Source organism: Asterias amurensis, chromosome 9 (assembly GCF_032118995.1).
Source record: "Asterias amurensis chromosome 9, ASM3211899v1".
NCBI lineage: Eukaryota > Metazoa > Echinodermata > Asteroidea > Forcipulatida > Asteriidae > Asterias > Asterias amurensis.
In genome coordinates, this window is record NC_092656.1 from 18,132,040 (window position 1) to 18,157,312 (window position 25,273).

The 25,273-nt window shown below is 41.6% G+C and overlaps 1 protein-coding gene across 3 annotated transcripts; it reads left to right on the forward strand.

The window, feature by feature from the left end:
* Positions 1 to 3,862: 3,862 nt before the first annotated feature.
* LOC139942121 (glutathione hydrolase 1 proenzyme-like) lies at positions 3,863 to 25,273 on the forward strand. 3 transcript variants are annotated; one of them, XM_071938839.1, is made up of 11 exons: positions 3,863 to 3,994; positions 19,693 to 19,887; positions 20,138 to 20,358; positions 20,810 to 21,002; positions 21,180 to 21,343; positions 22,009 to 22,155; positions 22,508 to 22,644; positions 22,924 to 23,261; positions 23,697 to 23,922; positions 24,548 to 24,667; positions 25,122 to 25,273. In XM_071938839.1, the coding sequence occupies exons 1-11, from the start codon at positions 3,975 to 3,977 to the stop codon at positions 25,263 to 25,265; spliced, it is 1,905 nt and encodes a 634-aa protein (XP_071794940.1). In that variant the 5' UTR covers positions 3,863 to 3,974; the 3' UTR covers positions 25,266 to 25,273. The 3 variants fall into 3 exon arrangements, with proteins under 3 accessions (XP_071794940.1, XP_071794941.1, XP_071794939.1); XM_071938840.1 differs by lacking the exon at positions 3,863 to 3,994 and adding an exon at positions 10,252 to 10,371; XM_071938838.1 differs by lacking the exon at positions 3,863 to 3,994 and adding an exon at positions 15,530 to 15,876.

Consider the following 25,273-nt stretch of genomic DNA (forward strand, 5'->3'; position numbering starts at 1 on the left):
TGGTTCCAAAGTGTAAACCACAGAACACTCTTTTTGTTTCCCTGGTTCCATTATTATGTGCTTGAGGTATACATCGGCAAAACCACGTGCTCCAGTCCCCGCCATATTTAAATTGGAGCATGATTGCTCTATAATCAGATATGCTCGTTATACGTTTGCGCAAAAACTAGACAGCAGAAGCTGCAATGAATCATAGAGAAACAATCATAGAGAAACAATCATTTGAACAACTGATGTTCAAAGATGAGGGTACAATAATTAATGAGTGAAGTAGACTGACGTCCCGTAGCTATATGGCTACAGCCCCGCACCGCTACCCCCCCCCCCCCAAAAAAAAAGAAGCAAAAACTAAAAATTTTGGATTATGTAGAATTTGTTTTAATATGTATACAAGTACTTTGACTTTATTGACTATGACTGCTCGCCCTGCTTTTTAGCAAGAATGTCCATTATTTAAAGAATGTATTGCCAGCAAAACTAAATAAAAAACATTCAACGTTTTGTGTTGACATTTCCTCATATGCAATGTGTTGTAAGTTTTTCCACTCATTCCATAAGAGCCCACATTATCATGACCTGAACCTTCCAAGACATCTCTATATTATAGATGTAACATGAATGATGCACACTGTCCTAGCCTGCATGACTTACCTCTTTGCGCTCTGACAATGACACCTATACAACATCTCGTCCACGTATAACATCACGTATAACATCACTTAAAGCCTTCCTTTGTTTCCAACAGAGAAACTAAAGCCTTCACTTGAATTGGAATTGAATTAGATCCACCTCTATTATTCCATAGTGTCATACAAACATGTATAAACCAACAAACCCACACATTCATTGAATCAACTCAGTGCACATAACACACATTCATTTAACACACGGTATACACAAGTACCAGGAAATCATTTCCTAAGGATTGCTAAAGCTTCGTCTTGTCTCCACAAAATATTCTTCTGAAAATACTCTACATTCCATCTCCACAAAAAGTGCTCTGCTGGAAAACTCTGCATTTGTTTTAAATAATATTTGCCCTCTGAAATTGTACTGAGACATCAACACACATCATCTCTTCCATGTATAACATTACGTAAAGCCTTCCTTTGTTTCCAACAGAGAAACTAAAGCCTTCACATGAATTGTAATTGAATTAGATCCACCTCAATTATTCCATAGTGTCATACAAACATGTATAAACCAACAAACCCACACATGCATTGAATCAACTCAGTGCACATAACACGCATTCCTTGAACTCACGTCACGATACCTGGAAATCTTGGTAAAGCTTCCATAAAATACTCTTCTGAAAGTACTCTACATTATATCTCTAGATAATTAATGCTCTTCCGGGGAAAAACTCTTGCATTTTTTACATTTTTGTTGTATACGATGTATAGTTGCAATGGTAAAACTGATTAATGTTGGTTTTTAAACAGTTTTCATTTGCATAGGCCATAGAGCATAGGCCTACTGTGAATTCAACCACGTTAGCACAAAACGAACTGCAAATTAGCGTTAAAACAATTATTTTACACAACAAAAAAATTGTCTCAAATATAGCTCAGTGAAAGTGAAAGAACTGATGTATAGTGTGAATGGGATCCCCACCGTAGAGAAAGGGGGGTTCTGTTGAATCCTATTACAGAGTTGGTCCTTATAGAGAAAAAGTACTATTAAATAAAACCTTAAAGGCCGTAGACACTATTGGTAATTATCAAAGACTAGCCTTCACAGTTGGTGTATCTCAACATACGCATAAAATAATAAACCTGTGAAAATTTGAGCTCAATCGGTCATCGAACATGCGAGATAATAATGAAAGAAAAAAACGCTGTCGTGTCAAGAAATAACACTTGCAATTAAATGCAAGGTTATAATGACAAGAGGAATTGAGGAAAGCTAAGTGATTACACTAGAGTGTCTGTATTTTGATTTACATATTTTACAAAGCTTATGTTTCTTTCTGTCTTTATTTTTGTAACTTTTAGTATCTTTAACATCTCAATACAGCTTTTAGTGATGTTAGCTTTTATCCTCTTTCCCTTTATGAGCTTGTTGAATATCCACACGAAGTCTTAAATCAGGAGACTTGATGTGTCAGTTCAATAGTGTTATGTACATGTAGACTAAACAGGAAAATGACCTAAAGTAAGGAACAATCCTTGTCTGCTTATACTGAAATTTGATTTTTCCAAGTCATTAATTTATCAAACAAAATCGTTTCTATGTTAGATCGATTTATTAATGACTGTTTTTTATCATTGATGTACAAGGGTTACAAGTACATGGGAAAGTGAAATACCACAATGTGCCTTCCTCAAGCTTTCAATTGAGCAATCATTTGACCCATGAGTGTAAATAGGAAACTACTAAGAACTCCTACACACCACTCCCCTAAACCAAAACATTTGCTATATTGTAGTAAAGATTGTTTGTTTCAAGTACAATGTAAGTGTATGTGAGTGACATTTCAGATTATAGCCTGGATGAAAGGACACAAGGCGATTTGCTTAAAGGCCGTGGACACTATTGGTATAATTGTCAAAGTCTAGCCTTCACAGTTGGTGTATCTCAACATATGCATAACATAAGAAACCTGTGAAAATTTGAGCTCAATTGGTCGTCAAACTTGCGAGATAATAATGAAAGGAAAAAAACACCCATGTCACACGAATTTGTGTGCGTTTAGATGGTTGATTTCGAGACCTCAAGTTCTAAATCTGAGGTCTTGAAATCAAATTCGTTGAAAATTACTTCTTTCTCGAAAACTATGGCACTTCAGAGGGAGCCGTTTCTCACAATGTTTTATACCATCAACCTCTCCCCATTACTCGTCACCGAGAAAGGTTTTATGCTAATAATTATTTTGAGTAATTACCATCAGTGCCCACTGCGTTTAAAATAGGCGAGTTTTCCCATTCACCACAGTCAAATTTGTGTTAAAGATTTGCCTTAAAGTAATGGTAGAGCCAAATTGTCTTGAAGAAACTGCATGTATGGTAGTAACGATGATTCTGGTGGCAGCTACATCACTTAGCTTGGTGAAGGTCGCTGAGGGGAACGGGGTTAATCCTACACATAGCCCCCAAGCTGAAAATAAACAGCCGACATGCTGAGGGACATCGTTGTACACATTGTATGCAAACTTAGCTTTGGATAGGAAATAAGGCAATTTCTTCCAAATCCACATGGGCTATACCGTACCAATTGGGATGCAATGTATCTCGATGGGCAAGCAAAACTGAAATACTGAATTGAGTAGCCCATGTTGCCATACCAGGGCCCAATTTCATAGAGCTGCTTAAGCACAATTGCTTAAGCAAAAAATTCATTGCGTAGTTAAATCAGAATACCGGCCAAGCCTCCACTCAATTGTTATGCTAAGTAAACAACAGCTAAATACTATTCATAAGCAATGTATATGGCATGAAATTTTGGCCAGTAACATGTGTAAAATAAGCGAGCTATTTTCGTGCTTAAGCAAATTTTTTGCTTAAGCAGCTCTATGAAATTGGCCCCAGTCCTGTCTGAATATGAATGTGTGCTTGGCATGCTGGTGTTACAACAGACCTAACTGCACTTATGCAGTTCATTTTTACTCATCTAAAACTAAGTCAGGCAGGGAGCCTCTCCTTGAGTTTGCGTCCGATCCCTGGTCCGATCATATCAATGGATCACTGTATGCAAGGGACCGATGTGTTCCCCTGCAGCACCATGTAACTTGTTTTAAATGCTAACCTTGTAACGTTGATTGTAAATGCCTATAGGGGGCATAGGGTTATCTTGAAAAACACACCAAGATAAACCACGCTCAAAAGTCGTATACCCAAAATAATACTTCATGGTGTGCTTTTGCTGTGACCGCCATTGTAGCCACTCTCTGGTGCTACTATCAAAGACAGATATTGTCATCATAAAGCTACATAGAGTACTACCGTCACGTACAGGTAGGCCTGTACTTCACTATGGACATAACCTCAAAAAAGTAAGTGTACTTTTCATTCATAACGAACAGATTCAAAATTCAAACAAACAAATCTTACAGTTAGTTATCAACTGCAGTCAGGGGTCGTACACAGACACTTGGCGCAGACTAGACATCGCTTGCCCATCATCATGCGTGGGGTCATGCTGTCAGGTATGTCAACCCTCCCCAACCCCAGCCAACTGTGGCTTGAATCGTATAGTATTCATCTTTATTAACTGTTGAGGGATAACCTCGCATTTGTTTGGATTTGGTGCATAAAACAGGGGTCCGGGTAACCCGGTTACAGTAGGCCCATGTATAAAATATCATCTGGTCGGTAACCCAATATAAAATGTTAAAACATAGAGCAAGGTTTGAACCACGGAGGAACGAGCACGACGGTCATGTTGTCAACTACGCTATGCGGGGGCTATGCGACGATTTCGGCAAAAACAAAATATACAGTAGTCGACACAGGCAAAGTGTGGAGGTCGAACAGTTGATATCTACTTTTCAGCTTTCCGATCTGTCTCATCATTAAAAATTAAAAAAAGATTCAACGTTGTTTTTTTATGCGATTTTCTGTTTTTCTTCGTTTTAAAAAATAAGATTGAACATTTTCGTAGCATCCATTTTTCTACTGTTTAATATACTTTTCTTCAGTTTCATCAGCTTTTACGTTTTCCCCAATACATTATCAGTCGAAAAGTTGACATTTGACCTTTGTATTCGTTTCCTTTAGAAGCAAAAGCAAACGGTTTAGATGAATTATTTTTTCTACTTTTTTTGCCTATGTAGGCCTAGTCGATCAAACGTCAAAACAATTTTTTTCTGCATACATGCATCTTGAAAAGCGAATCGAATGGTTTCTAGAAAGTCGCCCTTTTCACACCACTAACCTTTGATAATTGGTGACCCGTGTAAATACAATTTTTATTTATTTATAAACAACTGATCAGGGAATTCTATTCACGCAGAATGCAATATCATTTCCATATCTAAAGATATGAAACAGCGGCACAACAATGTTCAAACTAGCTGCACAATACACACAACATTATTATTTTTTTTTAAGGGGTGGGGATTGTTCAGGATTCGGGGAAAGGTACAATTTGTTGTAGATACTGAGCGGTTGGTTGCTAAAGCAATGCCCCTTTAGTTCAGTTCTCTATCTTGCATACCTCCTTGTTAGGTGACCCGTCCATCTCCACTTCTGTGATTGACTTTTTGTGAATAATATCCTGCACTCTTGATTGTTTTCTTAGGTCCTCATTCATCACACTATCCTTTGTTACTCCTACCATTATTATGATGTTTTCTCAAGTCGTTTGATGGTATAGTCCATGTCTTGGCACCATCAGGACAGGTGTGACGCACTGATCAAATACTTGCCTTTTCAGCAGGAAGGGTGTGGTCTCGTAAGGTGGGTCTGAGTTTTTTCCAAAGTTCACCCGACCTACCTGGATCCTCTCTTTAGATGGTTATCAAATTTGAGGGTTATCATTTTGAGACACGCAAACGGGTTTGTAATGTTAGTAGTATAGTCTAAGGCACTCACACAGGAGTTTTTGCTCGGATTTTTTGCTGTTGTTTGCAAATTGGTCGGATTTTTTTTTTTATGGGTTAAGGTTGGGTCAAAGGCGAGCCACGGAGTGGTGAGTCGTTCGGCTCACGCTAGTGTTTGGGAGGCCCGAAGGGACGACATGCGAGCCACGGAGTGGTGAGTCGTTCGGCCCACGGCAGTGTGACGTGTGAGGGCCGACGTGTGAACATGATGATGCAAGGCATCATGTTGGGTGGTTCTAGGGAATGGAGAAGTTGTCTCACGACAGTGTAACTGAGGGCAAACCGTTATTGTTTTTCCGCAGTTGTGAGGTGCGGGAGTGATTTTTAAAATCACGGAGCGCCGAAGTCATTACATACCACGCAGCACAAACGAGACGGATACGTCTCGTTTGTATTTTCACGAAGTGAAAACAAAGGGATCGATTCCTCTACGTCTGACAAGACGTAGCGGTAGAGATAAAATTGTGGTTGTCCCTTGTCTTTAGTCCAGCTCTGTCGTTGTTTGTTTGTTCGAATATGTCTGCACCACCTCGTTATGGAATACGTTTCCCATACGACCGTTTGTCGCCTTGTAGTTATTTGTACATGTTTATTTCTTTGTCTCATTTGATGGGCAAACTTTGGGTCGAGTATTTTCTTTTTTTATCTTTTTTTTAGCCCTCGGTCTGTACCGTGTGATTTTGCAGCGTCACCTTACGTCAAGGTAGGTCGGAGACGCGCATGGGTGGTTTTCTTTGTTGAGTTTTACCGTGTGACATTTGCATCGTAACCCTTGCCTGGGTTTGGTACGATTTAAACTTTTGACGACAACGCCAGTTATCTACACTAGTTTTAATCAATAAGAGCCCCAAAGTGTGGGTACAACCGAGTTAGCCATCGAGAACAGGTTTAAATGCTTAGTTTGTTTTACATTTAGACGCCCCCCCCTTTTTTTTGGGGGGGGGGGGGGGGTATGCCTAAGCAGTTAAACACAACACAACAGATAATTTTCTATGCGTACGTTTCTGTACTGACTAATAAACTTACGGTGCATATCCTATGTTACTGCAAATGGTCATAAAAATTATTTCCATCGTTTTCTACAAAGATTAAACGTTAAATAGAGTTATGGTGTCATAATATAATAATAACTATCCTAATCTGTAATTGCCAGTGGCCTTCACTTCGTGTACAAACAAAAAAGACCGGTGCATGGTTTACGTGAAAACCTCATTGACCTTCTCTGGTAGTTAATAGATGACGTCACAACTACTTGGTCTTCCAGCCAAACGTGCCAGTTCTTGTTTCCCATACAGTGGAGCTATCTTTGTTTTCTATAACTCCAAGCCCACATCATGTACCACAATCACTCGGACACGGTATTATGTTTGTGTTTACCTTTGCAAAAAGGGGCTGCAGAGAAAACGAGTATACACGGAAAAAACAAGATATACGTTACAAAAAAACTTTATTCGGTATATAACAATACATTAACATAAACATCTACTTTAATCCCCACCCCCCCCCCCTTTATGACAAGAACTTTGAAATCATTTGACTGAACTGCGTTCGCATGGAGGTGATTGATTGGACCCCACCGACCCGTGCCTGCCTATTAAGGAGATAAGGTGGATGGGTTGAGATTATTTAATTATAGATACTAATTAATTAATTATGTATTTACTCATCTTATTATTATTACTTTAATATTTTTATGTGGGGCGAGTTCACTTATTAAAGCCCTCATAGTGTTTACAGTTGATAGATTATTATGCTTTAAAAAATTTCCGTTGATAATACTGTTTTGTATTATTACCAAATCAAACAATACAATCTTGGGGGTGTAGGATTGAAAAACTTTTCATCATTTAAACTTAATTTTAGCATTCTTTATCGAAAAATTCAGTATTTTTGTTGGACGTTTCCAGCTCTCCTCTTCATTTTCATAAGCACTTTCGTCTGTAGATAGATCACTATCGTCTTCTTGAAATTCCTCCTCCTCATCATCCTCCTCTTCATCTTCAAAATCGTCATCATCAGTTGATTAATCACTATCGTCTTCACAGAATCCCTCCTCCTCCTCCACTTCTTCGCTTTCATAAATCTTATCATGTATTGATTCATCACTATCGTCTCAAAGGAACTCCTCCTCCTCCTCCTCATCTCCTTCATTTTCATGGCCATCATCATCTGTTAGTCCATCACTATCATCATCTTCACGGTAGTCCCCTTCCTCCATCACGTCTTCATTTTCAAAATCATCACCATCTGTTGATTCATCACTATCGTCTCCATGAAGCTCCTCCCCGTCCACTTCCTCCCCTCCTCCTCCTCCCCATCTGCTCCACCCCATTGGGTTGTGCAGTGTGGAGCAGGCTCCTTTGCTCCATCCCCCTGCTTTGTACACGGTGGAGTCGATCCATCTGCTCCACTCCATTGGGCTGTGCAGTGTGGAGCAGGCTCCTTTGCTCCACCCCATTGCTTTGTACACGGTGAAGTCGATCCATCTGCTCCACTCCATTGGGCTGTGCAGTGTGGAGCAGGCTCCTATGCTCCACCCCATTGCTTTGTACACGGCAGAGCATCGCACGGAGCTCACTGCCATTGTACTGTACAGGGTGGAGTCGATCCATCTGCTCCACCCCATTGGGTTGTGCAGTGTGGAGCAGGCTCCTTTGCTCCACCCCATTGCTTTGTACACGGTGGAGTCGATCCATCTGCTCCACCCCATTGGGTTGTGCAGTGTGGAGCAGGCTCCTTTGCTCCACCCCATTCTGCTCCACCCTATTGGGTTGTGCAGTGTGGAGCAGGCTCCCTTGCTCCACCCATTGCTTTGTACACGGTGGAGTCGATCCATCTGCTCCACCCCATTGGGTTGTGCAGTGTGGAGCAGGCTCCTTTGCTCCATCCTATTGCTTTGTACAGTGCGGAGCTCCACTCCATAGGGTTGTGCAGGGTGGAGTCGATCCATCTGCTCCACTCCATAGGGTTGTGCAGTGCGGAGCAGGTTCCCTTGCTCCATCCTATTGCTTTGTACAGTGCAGAGCTCCACTCCATAGGGTTGTGCAGCGTGGAGTCGATCCATCTGCTCCACTCAATAGGGTTGTACAGTGCGGAGCAGGCTCCTTCGCTCCACCCCATTGCTCTGTACACTGTGGAGCTCCGCACGGAGCTCACCGCCATTGTGTTGTGCAGGGTGGAGTAGATCCATCTGCTCCACTCCATAGGGTTGTACAGTGCGGAGCAGGCTCCTTTGCTCCACCCCATTGTGTTGTACAGGGTGGAGTCGATCCATCTGCTCCACTCCATTGGGTTGGGCAGTGTGGAGCAGGTTCATGTGCTCCGCCCAATTGCTTTGTACAGTGCGGAGCTCCACTCCATAGGGTTGTGCAGTGCTGAGTCGATCCATCTGCTCCACTCCATAGGGTGGTGCAGTGCGGAGCAGGCTCCCTTGCTCCACCCCATTGCTTTGTACACTGCGGAGCTCCGCACAGAGCTCACCGCCATTGTGTTGTGCAGGTAGGAGTCGATCCATCTGCTCCACTCCATAGGGTTGTACAGTGCGGAGCAGCCCAGCTGGAACATGGTCGCGTTGGATAACCTGGACAACTGGCTCAACCATGGCATCCTCAGGATCATTGATGCTTTGGAGGAGAGTCAGGAAGTTGCGGAGACGGCCGGAACAGCTCCGTGTGGAGCCGCCCCAACCCTTCCACCCTTTTGTCCGTAGGCTGCGGAGACAGCCGGAACAGCTCCGTGTGGTGCTGCCCCAACTCTTCTGCCCTCGTACGGCGTCACCCCAACCTTTCCGAACCCAAATGACCCGAAGCAGACGCACCAGTTCTGCCCCCTAGAATCCCTGGCTGACCCCTATGGTTATTATAATTTCTGTCCTTGCTAGCATTGGCCTTCTGTAGCCCTAAAAATAGTTCTTTTTCTACTGTTATAAAAAAGCATGTCTCACTCAGTAATTTAGTCTGGTCCGGCTTGACCTTGGCGTATGGCGAGTCCGACGCCATGCTGTCCCAACCACGAGGATTTCACAACAGAAAAACTAACTGTTTTACCTGATTTCTTTTGCTCTTGTTGTCCCGCCGCCGCCACCAATGTAACACCAAAATCCTGTGTCAATAACCACAACAATACGGAGCAATGAAACACACTAAAAACCAGTATTTCTGCTTGAATTCCTGACCGTTTTATTGCAGACGTCCAATCTTTATAAATTCACAGATCTAGACATAGGAAAACATCTCCACGCCAGCGGGTTTCCCAATCTTCCAGCAGGGCTCCACCGCGGAGCCGTGCTGGCGCCCTCTACTGGCTGATTGGCACGAATGTTACAATATGAATGTGTGCTTGGCATGCTGGTGTTACAACAGACCTAACTGCACTTTATATGCAGTTCATTTTTACTCATCAAAAACTAAGTCAGGCAGGGAGCCTCTCCTTGAGTTTGCGTCCGATCATGGCCATGGTCCGATGGTCCGATCAACGGACCATGACTGTATGCAAGGGACCGATGTTTTTCCCCTGCAGCCCTGCAGAACCATGTAATTTGTTTTAAATGCTAACCTTGTAACGTTGATTGTAAATGCCTATGGGGGCATGGGGTAATCTTGATAGACACACCAAGATAAAACCGGAAGTGCGCAGATCGACGCTAAACTCGTCGTTTAGGGATTCCTCTATACCCCAAATAATACTTCATGGTGTACTTTTGCTGTGACCGCCATTGTAGCCACTCTCTGGTGCTACTATCAAAGACAGATCTTGCCATAAAGCTACATAGAGTTCTACCGTCACGTACAGGTAGGCCTGTACTTCACCATGGACATAACCTCAAAAGAGTAAGTGCACTTTTCATTCATAACCAACAGATTCAAAATTCAAACAAACAAATCATACAGTTAGTTATCAACTGCAGTCAGGGGTCGTACACAGACACTGGGCGCGGACTTTCCCATCATCATGCGTGGGGTCATGCTGTCAGGTATGTCAACCCTCCCCAACCCCAGCCAACTGTGGCTTGAATCGTATATCCATCTTTATTAACTGTTGAGGGATAACCTCGCTTTTGTTTGGATTTGGTGCATACAACAGGGGTCTGGGTAACCCGGTTACAGTATAGGCCCATGTATAAAATATCATCTGGTCGGTAACCCAATATAAAATGTTAAAACATAGAGCAAGGTTTGAACCACGGAGGAACGAGCACGACGGTCCTGTTGTCAATTACGCTATGCGACGATTTCGGCAAAAACCAGTAGTCGACACAGGCAAAGTGTGGAGGTCGAACAGTTGATATGTACTTTTCAGCTTTCCGATCTGTCTCATCGTTAAAAATTAAAAAAAGATTCAACGTTGTTTTTTTATGCGATTGTCTGCTTTTCTTCGTTTTAAAAAATAAGATTGAACATTTTCGTAGCATCCATTTTTCTACTGTTTAATATACTTTTCTTCAGTTTCATCAGCTTTTACGTTTTCCCCAATACATTATCAGTCGAAAAGTTGACATTTGACCTTTGTATTCGTTTCCTTTAGAAGCAAAAGCAAACGGTTTAGATGAATTATTTTTTCTACTTTTTTTGCCTATGTAGGCCTAGTCGATCAAACGTCAAAACAATTTGTTTTTCTGCATACATGCGTCTTGAAAAGCGGATCGAATGGTTTCTAGAAAGTCGCCCTTTTCACACCACTAACCTTTGATAATTGGTGACCCGTGTAAATACAATTTTTATTTATTTATAAACAACTGATCAGGGAATTCTATTCACGCAGAATGCAATATCATTTCCATATCTAAAGATATGAAACAGCGGCACAACAATGTTCAAACTAGCTGCACAATACACACAACATTTTTTTTTTTTTTAAGGGGTGGGGATTGTTCAGGATTCAGGGAAAGGTACAATTTGTTGTAGATACTGAGCGGTTGGTTGCTAAAGCAATGCCCCTTTAGTTCAGTTCTCTATCTTGCATACCTCCTTGTTAGGTGACCCGTCCATCTCCACTTCTGTGATTGACTTTTTGTGAATAATATCCTGCACTCTTGATTGTTTTCTTAGGTCCTCATTCATCACACTATCCTTTGTTACTCCTACCATTATTATGATGTTTTCTCAAGTCGTTTGATGGTATAGTCCATGTCTTGGCACCATCAGGACAGGTGTGACGCACTGATCAAATACTTGCCTTTTCAGCAGGAAGGGTGTGGTCTCGTAAGGTGGGTCTGAGTTTTTTCTAAAGTTCACCCGACCTACCTGGATCCTCTCTTTAGATGGTTATCAAATTTGAGGGTTATCATTTTGAGACACGCAAACGGGTTTGTAATGTTAGTAATATAGTCTAAGGCACTCACACAGGAGCACTGTTGCTCGCAAATTTTGTTGCTGTTGTTTGCAAATTGGTCGGATTTTTTTTTTTAGGGGTGAGGGTTGGGTCAAAGGCGAGCCACGGAGTGGTGAGTCGTTCGGCTCACGCTAGTGTTTGGGAGGCCCGAAGGGACGACATGGGAGCCACGGAGTGGTGAGTCGTTCGGCCCACGGCAGTGTGACGTGTGAGGGCCGACGTGTGAACATGATGATGCAAGGCATCATGTTGGGTGGTTCTAGGGAATGGAGAAGTTGTCTCACGACAGTGTAACTGAGGGCAAACCGTTATTGTTTTTCCGCAGTTGTGAGGTGCGGGAGTGATTTTTAAAATCACGGAGCGCCGAAGTCATTACATACCACGCAGCACAAACGAGACGGATACGTCTCGTTTGTATTTTCACGAAGTGAAAACAAAGAGATCGATTCCTCTACGTCTGACAAGACGAAGCGGTAGAGATAAAATTGTGGTTGTCCCTTGTCTTTACTCCAGCTCTGTCGTTGTTTGTTTATTCGAATATGTCTGCACCACCTCGTTATGGAGTACGTTTCCCAAACGACCGTTTGTCGCCTTGTAGTTATTTGTACATGTTTATTTCCTTGTCTCATTTGATGGGCAAACTTTGGGTCGAGTATTTTCTTTTTTTATCTTTTTTTTTAGCCCTCGGTCTGTACCGCGTGATTTTGCAACGTCACCTTACGTCAAGGTAGGTCGGAGACGCGCATGGGTGGTTTTCTTTGTTGAGTTTTACCGTGTGACATTTGCATCGTGTAACCCTTGACTGGGTTTGGTACGATTTAAACTTTTGACGACAACACCAGTTATCTACACTAGTTTTAATCAATAAGAGCCCCAAAGTGTGGGTACAACCGAGTTAGCCATCAAGAACAGGATTAAATGCTTAGTTTGTTTTACATTTAGACGCCCCCCTTTTTTTTTGGGGGGGGGTATGCCTAAGCAGTTATGCACAACACAACAGATAATTTTCTATGTGTACGTTTCTGTACTGACTAATAAACTTACGGTGCATATCCTATGTTACTGCAAATGGTCATAAAAATTATTTCCATCGTTTTCTACAAAGATTAAACGTTAAATAGAGTTATGGTGTCATAATATAATAATAACTATCCTAATCTGTAATTGCCAGTGGCCTTCACTTCGTGTACAAACAAAAAAGACCGGTGCATGGTTTACGTGAAAACCTCATTGACCTTCTCTGGTAGTTAATAGATGACGTCACAACTACTTGGTCTTCCAGCCAAACGTGCCAGTTCTTGTTTCCCATACAGTGGAGCTATCTTTGTTTTCTATAACTCCAAGCCCACATCATGTACCACAATCACTCGGACACGGTATTATGTTTGTGTTTACCTTTGCAAAAAGGGGCTGCAGAGAAAACGAGTATACACGGAAAAAACAAGATAAACGTTACAAAAAAACTTTATTCGGTATATAACAATCCATTAACATAAACATCTACCTTAATCCCCACCCCCCCCCCCTTTATGACAAGAACTTTGAAATCATTTGACTGAACTGCGTTCGCATGGAGGTGATTGATTGGACCCCACCGACCCGTGCCTGCCTATTAAGGAGATAAGGTGGATGGGTTGAGATTATTTAATTATAGATACTAATTAATTAATTATGTATTTACTCATCTTATTATTATTACTTTTATATTTTTATGTGGGGCGAGTTCACTTATTAAAGCCCTCATAGTGTTTACAGTTGATAGATTATTATGCTTTAAAAAATTCCCGTTGATAATACTGTTTTGTATTATTACCAAATCAAACAATACAATCTTGGGGGTGTAGGATTGAAAAACTTTTCATCATTTAAACTTAATTTTAGCATTCTTTATCGAAAAATTCAGTATTTTTGTTGGACGTTTCCAGCTCTCCTCTTCATTTTCATAAGCACTTTCGTCTGTAGATAGATCACTATCGTCTTCTTGAAATTCCTCCTCCTCATCATCCTCCTCTTCATCTTCAAAATCGTCATCATCAGTTGATTAATCACTATCGTCTTCACAGAATCCCTCCTCCTCCTCCTCCACTTCTTCGCTTTCATAAATCTTATCATGTATTGATTCATCACTATCGTCTCCAAGGAACTCCTCCTCCTCCTCCTCATCTCCTTCATTTTCATGGCCATCATCATCTGTTAGTCCATCACTATCATCATCTTCACGGTAGTCCCCTTCCTCCATCACGTCTTCATTTTCAAAATCATCACCATCTGTTGATTCATCACTATCGTCTCCATGAAGCTCCTCCCCGTCCACTTCCTCCCCTCCTCCTCCTCCCCATCTGCTCCACCCCATTGGGTTGTGCAGTGTGGAGCAGGCTCCTTTGCTCCATCCCCCTGCTTTGTACACGGTGGAGTCGATCCATCTGCTCACCTCCATTGGGCTGTGCAGTGTGGAGCAGGCTCCTTTGCTCCACCCCATTGCTTTGTACACGGTGGAGTCGATCCATCTGCTCCACTCCATTGGGCTGTGCAGTGTGGAGCAGGCTCCTTTGCTCCACCCCATTGCTTTGTACACGGTGAAGTCGATCCATCTGCTCCACTCCATTGGGCTGTGCAGTGTGGAGCAGGCTCCTATGCTCCACCCCATTGCTTTGTACACGGCAGAGCATCGCACGGAGCTCACTGCCATTGTACTGTACAGGGTGGAGTCGATCCATCTGCTCCACCCCATTGGGTTGTGCAGTGTGGAGCAGGCTCCTTTGCTCCACCCCATTGCTTTGTACACGGTGGAGTCGATCCATCTGCTCCACCCCATTGGGTTGTGCAGTGTGGAGCAGGCTCCTTTGCTCTATCCTATTGCTTCAACCCTTCCACCCTTGTGTCCGTAGGCTCGGAGACAGCCGAAACAGCTCCGTGTGGTGCTGCCCCAACTCTTCTGCCCTCGTACGGTGTCACCCCAACCTTTCCGAACCCACATGACCCGAAGCAGACGCACCAGTTCTGCCCCCTAGAATCCCTGGCTGACCCCTATGGTTATTATAATTTCTGTCCTTGCTAGCATTGGCCTTCTGTAGCCCTAAAAATAGTTCTTTTTCTACTGTTATAAAAAAGCATGTCTCACTCAGTAATTTAGTCTGGTCCGGCTTGACCTTGGCGTATGGCGAGTCCGACGCCATGCTGTCCCAACCACGAGGATTTCACAACAGAAAAACTAACTGTTTTACCTGATTTCTTTTGCTCTTGTTGTCCCGCCGCCGCCACCAATGTAACACAAAAATCCTGTGTCAATAACCACAACAATACGGAGCAATGAAACACACTAAAAACCAGTATTTCTGCTTGAATTCCTGACCGTTTTATTGCAGACGTCCAATCTTTATAAATTCACAGATCTAGACATAGGAAAACATCTCCACGCCAGCGGGTTTCCCAATCTTCCAGCAGGGCTCCACCGCGGAGCCGTGCTGGCGCCCTCTACTGGCTGATTGGCACGAATGTTACAATATGAATGTGTGCTTGGCATGCTGGTGTTACAACAGACCTAACTGCACTTATGCAGTTCATTTTTACTCATCAAAAACTAAGTCAGGCAGGGAGCCTCTCCTTGAGTTTGCGTCCGATCATGGCCATGGTCCGATGGTCTGATCAACGGACCATGACTGTATGCAAGGGACCGATGTTTTTCCCCTGCAGCCCTGCAGAACCATGTAACTTGTTTTAAATGCTAACCTTGTAACGTTGATTGTAAATGCCTATGGGGGCATGGGGTAATCTTGATAGACACACCAAGATAAAACCGGAAGTGCGCAGATCGACGCTAAACTCGTCGTTTCGGGATTCCTCTGTACTCCAAATAATACTTCATGGTGTGATTTTGCTGTGACCGCCATTGTAGCCACTCTATGGTGCTACTATCAAAGACAGATCTTGCCATAAAGCTACGTAGAGTTCTACCGTCACGTACAGGTAGGCCTGTACTTCACCATGGACATAACCTCAAAAGAGTAAGTGCACTTTTCATTCATAACCAACAGATTCAAAATTCAAACAAACAAATCATACAGTTAGTTATCAACTGCAGTCGGGGGTCGTACACAGACACTTGGCGCAGACTTGCCCATCATCATGCGTGGGGTCATGCTGTCAGGTATGTCAACCCTCCCCAACCCCAGCCAACTGTGGCTTGAATCGTATAGTATTCATCTTTATTAACTGTTTGGATTTGGTGCATAAAACAGGGGTCCGGGTAACCCGGTTACAGTAGGCCCATGTATAAAATATCATCTGGTCGGTAACCCAATATAAAATGTTAAAACATACAGCAAGGTTTAAACCACGGAGGAACGAGCACGACGGTCCTGTTGTCAATTACGTTATGCAACGATTTCGGCAAAAACCAGTAGTCGACACAGGCAAAGTGTGGAGGTCGAACAGTTGATATCTTTTTTTCAGTCTTCCGATCTGTCTCATTATTAAATATTTAAGAAAAACCAGATTCAACGTTGTTTTTTAATGCGATTTTCTGCTTTTCTTCGTTTTAAAAAATAAGATTGAACATTTTCGTAACATCCATTTTTCTACTGTTTAATATACCTTTCTTCAGTTTCATCAGCTTTAACGTTTTCCCCAATACATTTACAGTCGAAAAGTTGACATTTGACTTTTGTATTCGTTTCCTTAGAAGCAAAAGCAAACGGTTTAGATGAATTATTTTTTCAACTTTTTTTGCCTATGTAGGCCTAGTCGATCAAACGTCAAAACAATTGTTTTTTTCTGCATACATGCATCTTGAAAATCGGATCGAATGGTTTCTAGAAAGTCGCCCTTTTCACACCACTAACCTTTGATAATTGGTGACCCGTGTAAATACAATTTTTATTTATTTATAAACAACTGATCAGGGAATTCTATTCACACAGAATGCAATATCATTTCCATATCTAAAGATATGAAACAGCGGCACAACAATGTTCAAACTAGCTGCACAATACACACAACATTATACGTAAACAGAAAAAACATTAGTAGTATAGTCTAATGCACTCACACAGGAGTTTTTGCGAGCAACACTGTTGCTCGCAAATTTGTCGGATTTTTTTTTTTTTTTTTTTGGGGGGGGGGTTGGGTCAAAGGCGAGCCACGGAGTGGTGAGTCGTTCGGCTCACGCTTGTGTTTGGGAGGCCCGATACTTATCATCATGTATTGATTTATAACTATCGTCTCCAAGGAACTCCTCCTCCTCCTCCTCATCTCCTTCATTTTCATGGCCATCATCATCTGTTAGTCCATCACTATCATCATCTTCACGGTAGTCCCCTTCCTCCATCACGTCTTCATTTTCAAAATCATCACCATCTGTTGATTCATCACTATCGTCTCCATGAAGCTCCTCCCAGTCCACTTCCTCTCCTCCTCCTCCTCCTCCCCTCCCCCTCCTCCTCCTCCCCCTCCTCCTCCCCCTCTTCCTCCTCCTCCTCCTCCTTCCCCTCCTCCTTATGATTTTGAAGATGTTTCTTCAAATTGTTTGAAGTGAAAAACACCTTATCACAAATAGGACAAGCTTTCGATTAGCTCCCGATACTGGGGTTCTTGTGTGTCTGTCGGTGTCGTTTCATATTGTCGCTACGCGAAAAGCTCTTCCCACAAATTGGACACGAGACCTTTTCCTGTACGGGTCTAAGAGAAGTGTTTAAACGCTTCGACTCCATTTTTTTTTTATATCAGTGAGACGATCCAAGACGAATGCTATAGGCTTCAAAGTGTACACCGACCACCAGAAAACTTTAAATAAGTCGAACCTGTAAGGGTCTTTCAAACCTAGATTAAAAAAGAACATGGGGTGAGGTCGTTGTCAAGCTGATTCACTGTACCAGATGCCCAGAATTGAAACAATCGTCAAACGAGGCTTAGTGATCAAGGGTCATTGAGGTTTTCACGTAAACCATGCACCAGTCTTTTTTGTTTGTACACGAAGTGAAGGCCACTGGCAATTACAGATTAGGATAGTAATTATTCTATTATGACACCATAACTCTATTTAACGTTTAATCTTTGTAGAAAACGATGGAAATAATTTTTATGACCATTTGCAGTAACATAGGATATGCACCGTAAATTTATTAGTCAGTACAGAAACGTACGCATAGAAAATTATCTGTTGTGTTGCCAACTGCTTAGGCATACCCCCCCCCCCAAAAAAAAAGGGGGGAAGGGGCGTCTAAATGTAAAACAAACTAAGCATTTAATCCTGTTCTTGATGGCTAACTCGGTTGTACCCACACTTTGGGCTCTTATTGATTAAAACTAGTGTAGATAACTGGTGTTGTCGTCAAAAGTTTAAATCGTACCAAACCCAGTCAAGGGTTACGATGCAAATGTCACACGGTACAACTCAACAAAGAAAACCACCCATGCGCGTCTCCGACCTACCTTGACGTAAGGTGACGTTGCAAAATCACACGGTACAGACCGAGGGCTAAAAAAAGATACAAACAAAAAAATACTCGACCCAAAGTTTGAACATCAAATGAGACAAAGAAATAAACATGTACAAATAACTACAAGGCGACAAACGGTCGTATGGGAAACGTATTCCATAACGAGGTGGTGCAGACATATTCGAATAAACAAACAACGACAGAGCTGGAGTAAAGACAAGGGACAACCACAATTTTATCTCTACCGCTACGTCTTGTCAGACGTAGAGGAATCGATCCCTTTGTTTTCACTTCGTGAAAATACAAACGAGACGTATCCGTCTCGTTTGTGCTGCGTGGTAATGACTTCGGCGCTCCGTGATTTTAAAAATCACTCCCGCACCTCACAACTGCGGAAAAACAATAACGGTTTGCCCTCAGTTACACTGTCGTGAGACAACTTCTCCATTCCCTAGAACCACCCAACATGATGCCTTGCATCATCATGTTCACACGTCGGCCCTCACACGTCACACTGCCGTGGGCCGAACGACTCACCACTCCGTGGCTCGCATGTTGTCCCTTCGGGCCTCCCAAACACAAGCGTGAGCCGAACGACTCACCACTCCGTGGCTCGCCTTTGACCCAACCCCCACCCCTAAAAAAAAATATTTAAAAAATCCGAGCAATTTGCGAGCAACAACAAAAAAATCCGAGCAATTTGCGAGCAACAGTGTTGCTCGCAAAAACTCCTGTGTGAGTGCCTTAGACTATACTACTAACATTACAAACCCGTTTGCGTGTCTCAAAATGATAACCCTCAAATTTGATAACCATCTAAAGAGAAGAATCCAGGTAGGTCGGGTGAACTTTGGAAGAAACTCAGACACACCTTACGAGACCACACCCTTCCTGCTGAAAAGGCAAGTATTTGATCAGTGCGTCACACCTGTCCTGATGGTGCCAAGACATGGACTATACCATCAAACGACTTGAGAAAACATCATAATAATGGTAGGAGTAACAAAGGATAGTGTGATGAATGAGGACCTAAGAAAACAATCAAGAGTGCAGGATATTATTCACAAAAAGTCAATCACAGAAGTGGAGATGGACGGGTCACCTAACAAGGAGGTGGGCATGCAAGATAGAGAAATTAACTAAAGGGGCATTGCTTTAGCAACCAACCGCTCAGTATCTACAACAAATTGTACCTTTCCCTGAATCCTGAACAGGAAAAGACAATAGTTTTTGGTGACGCAGCCAAATTAGTCAATTCAGATGATCATTTCCATATACTCCGAGGTCCGTCCCTAGGTTTGAAACACCTTAAGTTATTATCGCCATCATACACATCAAAAACATGACACAATTTGTACTTTTTCCTTCTGTAAATCTTTCCAGAAAACGCCGTTTTGTGCTTATCATTATTCTCGGAGTCAGTGTGTGTGTTTTGGTTTGTGTTGGTGTGACTGTTGGTTTATACTTCGGTCTGTCAAAAGAGGAAAGCAATGACAGTCCATCAGTTGAACTACCTTATGGTGTATATCAACACGCTGCAGTAGCAACAGACAATGCTCAATGCTCACAAATGGCAAGGTAACAATTTCACACTTTGTTAATACAATTTTGTTTAATGTTTATTTTTCATTTTTGTGTCATTTAACGGTAAATGTACAAATGGAATGAACGTCAATAACATTCCTTCACATTTATAATGACTCCAAAAAAGGGTTGGTTATTGCTTATTACTCGACGTTACAAATAATGTCAAATGTGTATAACCAAAGTTGACTTTTAGTTAACATTACCATTAATAAAGTTTGACTGACTGGATTTCAATATACAGGGATATTCTGTTGGATGGAGGGTCTGCAGTGGATGCAGCAATTACTGCAGCACTGTGTCTTGGAGTAACGAATCCACAAAGTTCTGGACTTGGTGGTGGGTTATTCATGGTAATCTACAAACGTAATGAGAAGAATGTTACAGCAATGATCGCAAATGAAATCGCACCGGCGGCTTCTTATTTCGATATGTTTGTAAATGATACAGACGAGGCCAAATACGGTAAGATTGATCCCAAAACACATGATAGGTTGTTATAACCAATTTTTATTTGCCCGGACAGTCGCTGTATTGTTGTAGGGGGCCTATAGTTACTGCGGTGGATTTCACAAAGGTAGTCCTAACTTAGGACTAGTCCTAGGCAATGCTAAAAGATAGGACCAGTCCTAAGTTAGGATGAGTTACTGGTCCTAACTTGGGACCAGTCCTATCTCTAAGCATTGCTTAGGACTAGTCCTAAGTTAGGACTACCTTTGTGAAATCGACCCCTGATCATTTGTAATCGAGGGGCCCTTTCAAAACACATCGGCCTATTTTCAAAAGCATTAATAACATTTCATTTCTACTATATTTGGATCAAGTGCCAAATAACGCGGAAACACACCAGGGAAGCTCACTTCGGACACTGATCAATATTGTTTTTCTGACTTTCTACATAAATCTGTGTATTTAGGAGTGAGATCTGTGTCAGTACCGGGTGAGTTAGCTGGTTTGTGGGCAGCTCATCAGAAATATGGAATCTTATCATGGGAACGCCTTCTCAGACCCATCATCTACATAGCAGAGAATGGATTTCCCCTGACATGGCACACTGTGTACACTCTGCAAATACTGGAGAAGAATTTTGATAAATATCCTGCTCTTAGGTAAAATTATCTCTCGTAAACAACTTATAACTAACTTATAGCATCGTGTAGCATAACATCGTATAGCTGTATTTGAGATTGTAATCTTTGGGTTTTATTCAGAGTAGATTTGAAGGCTGGATACGTTTGTTTGAGCTGCACGTGTTCATACCATCTTATTTGAATGTTTGAATGCAGGGAGCTTTATACAAAACCCGACGGCTCTTTGATGAAGGTGGGTGATATCATCAGAGCACCTGTTGGTCTGATTAACACATTACGAGAGATCGCCGCAAAAGGAGCTTCAGTCTTCTATCAGGGAGATGTGGGTCAAAAGTTAGTTCAGGACATCCAATCAGGAGGTAATAAGTGAAGCTTTGCATGATGTAAATCCTAAGAATGCTATAGTAGTAATCTTGAAGGTGTTGAACGAACCTGAGCAGAGTATGTTTGAAATGTGTATGCGGTTGTATATGCAAGCTGACAATAGTTTGTCATTGGTTGGTTATAGTTGTATTTGAACTTGGTAATTACTCAAAATAATTATCATCATAAAACCTTTCTTGATTTCGAGTAATGGGTGGAGGTTGATAGTATAAAACATTATGAGAAACAACTCCCTCTGAAATAACATATAGTTTTCAAGAAAGAGGTAATTTTCCACAACTTCGTGTGACAAGGGTGTTTTTTCTTTCATAGTTATCTCGCAACTCCGACGACCAATCCAGCTCAATTTTTCACAGGTTTGTTATTTTATGCAAATGTTGAGATACCAAGTGAGAAGATTGGTCTTTGACAATTACCAATAGTGTCCACTGTCTTTAAGCTAATAGCGAATATAGTGTAAAATGAGGCGATTTGGTATGCTTATAAAAGCAGCAATCTATGTACTGTGGTTTTATAACTCTATAGTTTTGCTCAATGTACTGAAAACTTCCCGACACTGCTTTTACTTTATGTGCATGTGGTATGAACTTGATTTGCAAGAGATTGGCAATCTAAAATAACTTCTCTACTTGAGTTGCAGGTGGAATAATTACAATGGAAGATTTAACCAACTACGTCATTTCGTGGGAGCAACCATCCGTGCTGAATCTTGCTCAATACAAAATCATGTCAACCTCGATCCCATCCAGTGGGGACCTTCAACAGTTTACTGTCAGTATACTTCAAAGTGAGTTTCTAATCGTAGATGTACAGGGACGAGGTTAAATCCATATTGCACAAAAAGAATAAATGACACCGACTTGCTCAGTATAAGATAGCAAAATTCCCTCCCCATCCCCTCCCCTCTTTAATGTGTGGGATGTTCCATTATAGGATATCGAGGACTTTGAACCCCCCTTCATACGTTGGGTAAACTATTAATTAGTAATTTATGTGATAGGGTTTAATGACTATTCAGCTCTGTTACGGGTTTTAAAGCATACTTTATTAATGAACGGCACATTGTGACCAATCATTTACTTGTTATCAATTGTGGTCATGGAAATGTTGGATAATTCTCCATTTCTTATGATCCACAGAATGTAATCTGGGAACGGTTGACTTCAACACATTCGAAGGAAAGCTGAAACTGTACCACTATTTTATTGAAGCCAGCACCTTCGCTATCGGGTTCAGACTTCATATCGGTGAAGCAGATACACAGGAGGTTCACAGGGTAACAAATTACTGATAACAATGATATCAATGATATTACTGATGAACAAAAGTCCCCATTCCCTAAGAATGTTACTTGTGAAACTTGTCAAAAGGGTAACAACGAGTATGAGATGTTAACATATTGTTAGGCCAATCCACGTATTGAAGTGCATTTTCACCACTACCTTATAAAATCATAAAACATACAGGCCTTATAAAACAAAGTAAGTTAATACCGATATCCAACAAAAATGTTTTGTTTGACAATTATCTCTAAAACAACCCTTTAATATTTCAGACACTTGCAGCTTTATCCTCCAGTGATTATGCTCAGCAGATCTGTTCATTGATCAATGCTACCCACGTAACATTCACATCAATAAGTGATTATGACACTTATGATGATTTACCATCATCTAAAAGAGCTGTTCGTCACCAATACCCCGAAGCCCCGAGTGGGGAACCCGAAACACCGAATGAAGATCCCGAAGCACCGAATGAAGATCCCGAAGCACCGAATGAAGATCCCGAAGAACCGACTGAGGATCCCGACGCCATGCTTGGGGATACTAGTCACTTGAGCGTCCTGGCAGAAAATGGTGATGCTGTATCTTTGACAACCACAGTAGGAAAGTAGTGAGTCCACAATGTCAGGTTTTGTGTCCATTTTGGTTCATGTAAACGGGTATTTTGACATTCTGTACTTTTCATTACAAAACGGAACACATAATGTCATAAGAAGCAGTATTTACCAAACCTCAGATAATCTCATTTTCATTTACCATGAAATAACCGATACAATATCACAAGTAAAATCTGGCACATTGTGATATCAAGTGAGATTTGAAGTAGCATGAATGTGTAAAACACCTTGGCTAAAAATAATTATTTCTCCCACAAGTAAAGTTTCAAAACCTATACTCATTGTGAAAGTGCATCTTCAGACATGGGGATTCATGGTTTGTACACTTAGAAAGGCCAAACATTAAATTTTGATATTTTCTATCAATGAATTGTAACAAGACGGTAACATGATAATAATAATCATTAATAATTCGTCTTCTATTGCAGCTTTGGAGGTAGATTTTTCTCAAACCAGACGGGTTTATTTCTCAACGATCACATGGCCAACTTTTATTACAATGGCCGTACCCCACCATGGGAAGCTAACAAACTAGAGCCTGGTCGACGCTCAATGTCAACGGTATGCCCCACGGTCATTACAGAGGAGGATGGGTCGGTGAAGGAAATTGTTGGGACATCTGGTGGATTACGTATTATATCAACAACTGCTTGGGTGAGCAATAACTTTATATCTAACTAGGCTAACCTCTGCAGCTGAAATCAGGGCGGTCATGAGAGAGTGTGACGCGTACTAGTTTGGCGTTCCGATGAGAGTTGAATTGATGACACCTTCATATTTAATTATATATAAATAAAAACAAACTTCCAGAGGTCAGTCCTACCAGAACATAAACAAATAGACTGGCATAACAAGATTCGCATTTCACATTTTCTTCTTAAAAACAGGTCATTTTAAAATCAAACTTCTTTCAAAATATTGTATAAGCCCTAAAAGAAAAACAAGGCCTAAAGGCCACTTCAAGGTGTGGGCTACAATTATATTTTCCAGAGGCCGTTACCACCTACTCCTAGGGCTGAAACAGGGTTACCCCTTTCACAGTCCATACGAATGTAGGCTTGGGTATCATCAATTCGAAGCCTGGCCAGTAGAGCAGAAAGCACTACCTCCCCAATTTTATGTAGCTAGTGTCGGGACCGGGATCTGAACCCACACCCTGCTGATCAAACACCAGTGCTTGAATCCGGTGCTCTTAACCGCTCGGCCATGACACTGCCACAATGCAAAAAGACATTCATAAAGATTTCCTGACTAATACTGATGTCTGAATTGTTACTAGGTAATGTTCCGCAGTCTTTGGAGTCAACATGAGAATGATCTAGATGTTGTGATTGAAGAGCCGAGATTGTATCCGTATAGCACTAGTCATAAAATATACTACGAGAACGACTTCCCACAGGTAAGGTCATATACCAACTATAACCCACTATAACCAACTATATAACCAACTATATAACCCACCATAACCCACTATAACCAACTATATAACCCACCATAACCAACTATAACCCACTATAACCAACTATATAACCCACCATAACCAACTATAACCCACTATCACCAACCACAAAAACTGGATAAACACACAGTGTTCCTGTATTAAATTGACCCTTCTTTCAGATTGCTGTAGATTGGTGTATAATCGGCTTTCTTTGGCATTGTTTTTGTGTTTACTGAAAAAGACAAGTAATTCCTTAATTATCCCTGGATTTATGGTTTTTCCCACATAAAGGCTACAAATGAAAATTGCCTGCCTGCATAAATAATCTTTCAGTGAGTGATTGTGCTTTGAATAATGGTTTGTTGCAGTCCTATTAATTATAGTTTCACTGTTATTTTCTTGTTGTATGCAGGATCTTTTGGACGGGCTGAGGTCTATGGGTCATAACATGGTATCTACTACATCATTTAGTGTATCTCAGGCAATCATAAGAGATGATGATTTGATACATGCTCATTCAGATTCACGTAAGAAAGGGGATACGGCTGGTTATTAGGCAAATAG

Excerpts from the sequence above, each read along its gene's own strand:
- LOC139942121 (XM_071938839.1), top strand. The coding sequence starts at position 3,975 with ATGGACATAACCTCAAAAAA. Across the intron at positions 22,156-22,507 it reads TACTGTCAGTATACTTCAAA|AATGTAATCTGGGAACGGTT; the intron begins GTGAGTTTCTAA and ends TATGATCCACAG. Across the intron at positions 24,668-25,121 it reads ACGAGAACGACTTCCCACAG|GATCTTTTGGACGGGCTGAG; the intron begins GTAAGGTCATAT and ends TGTTGTATGCAG.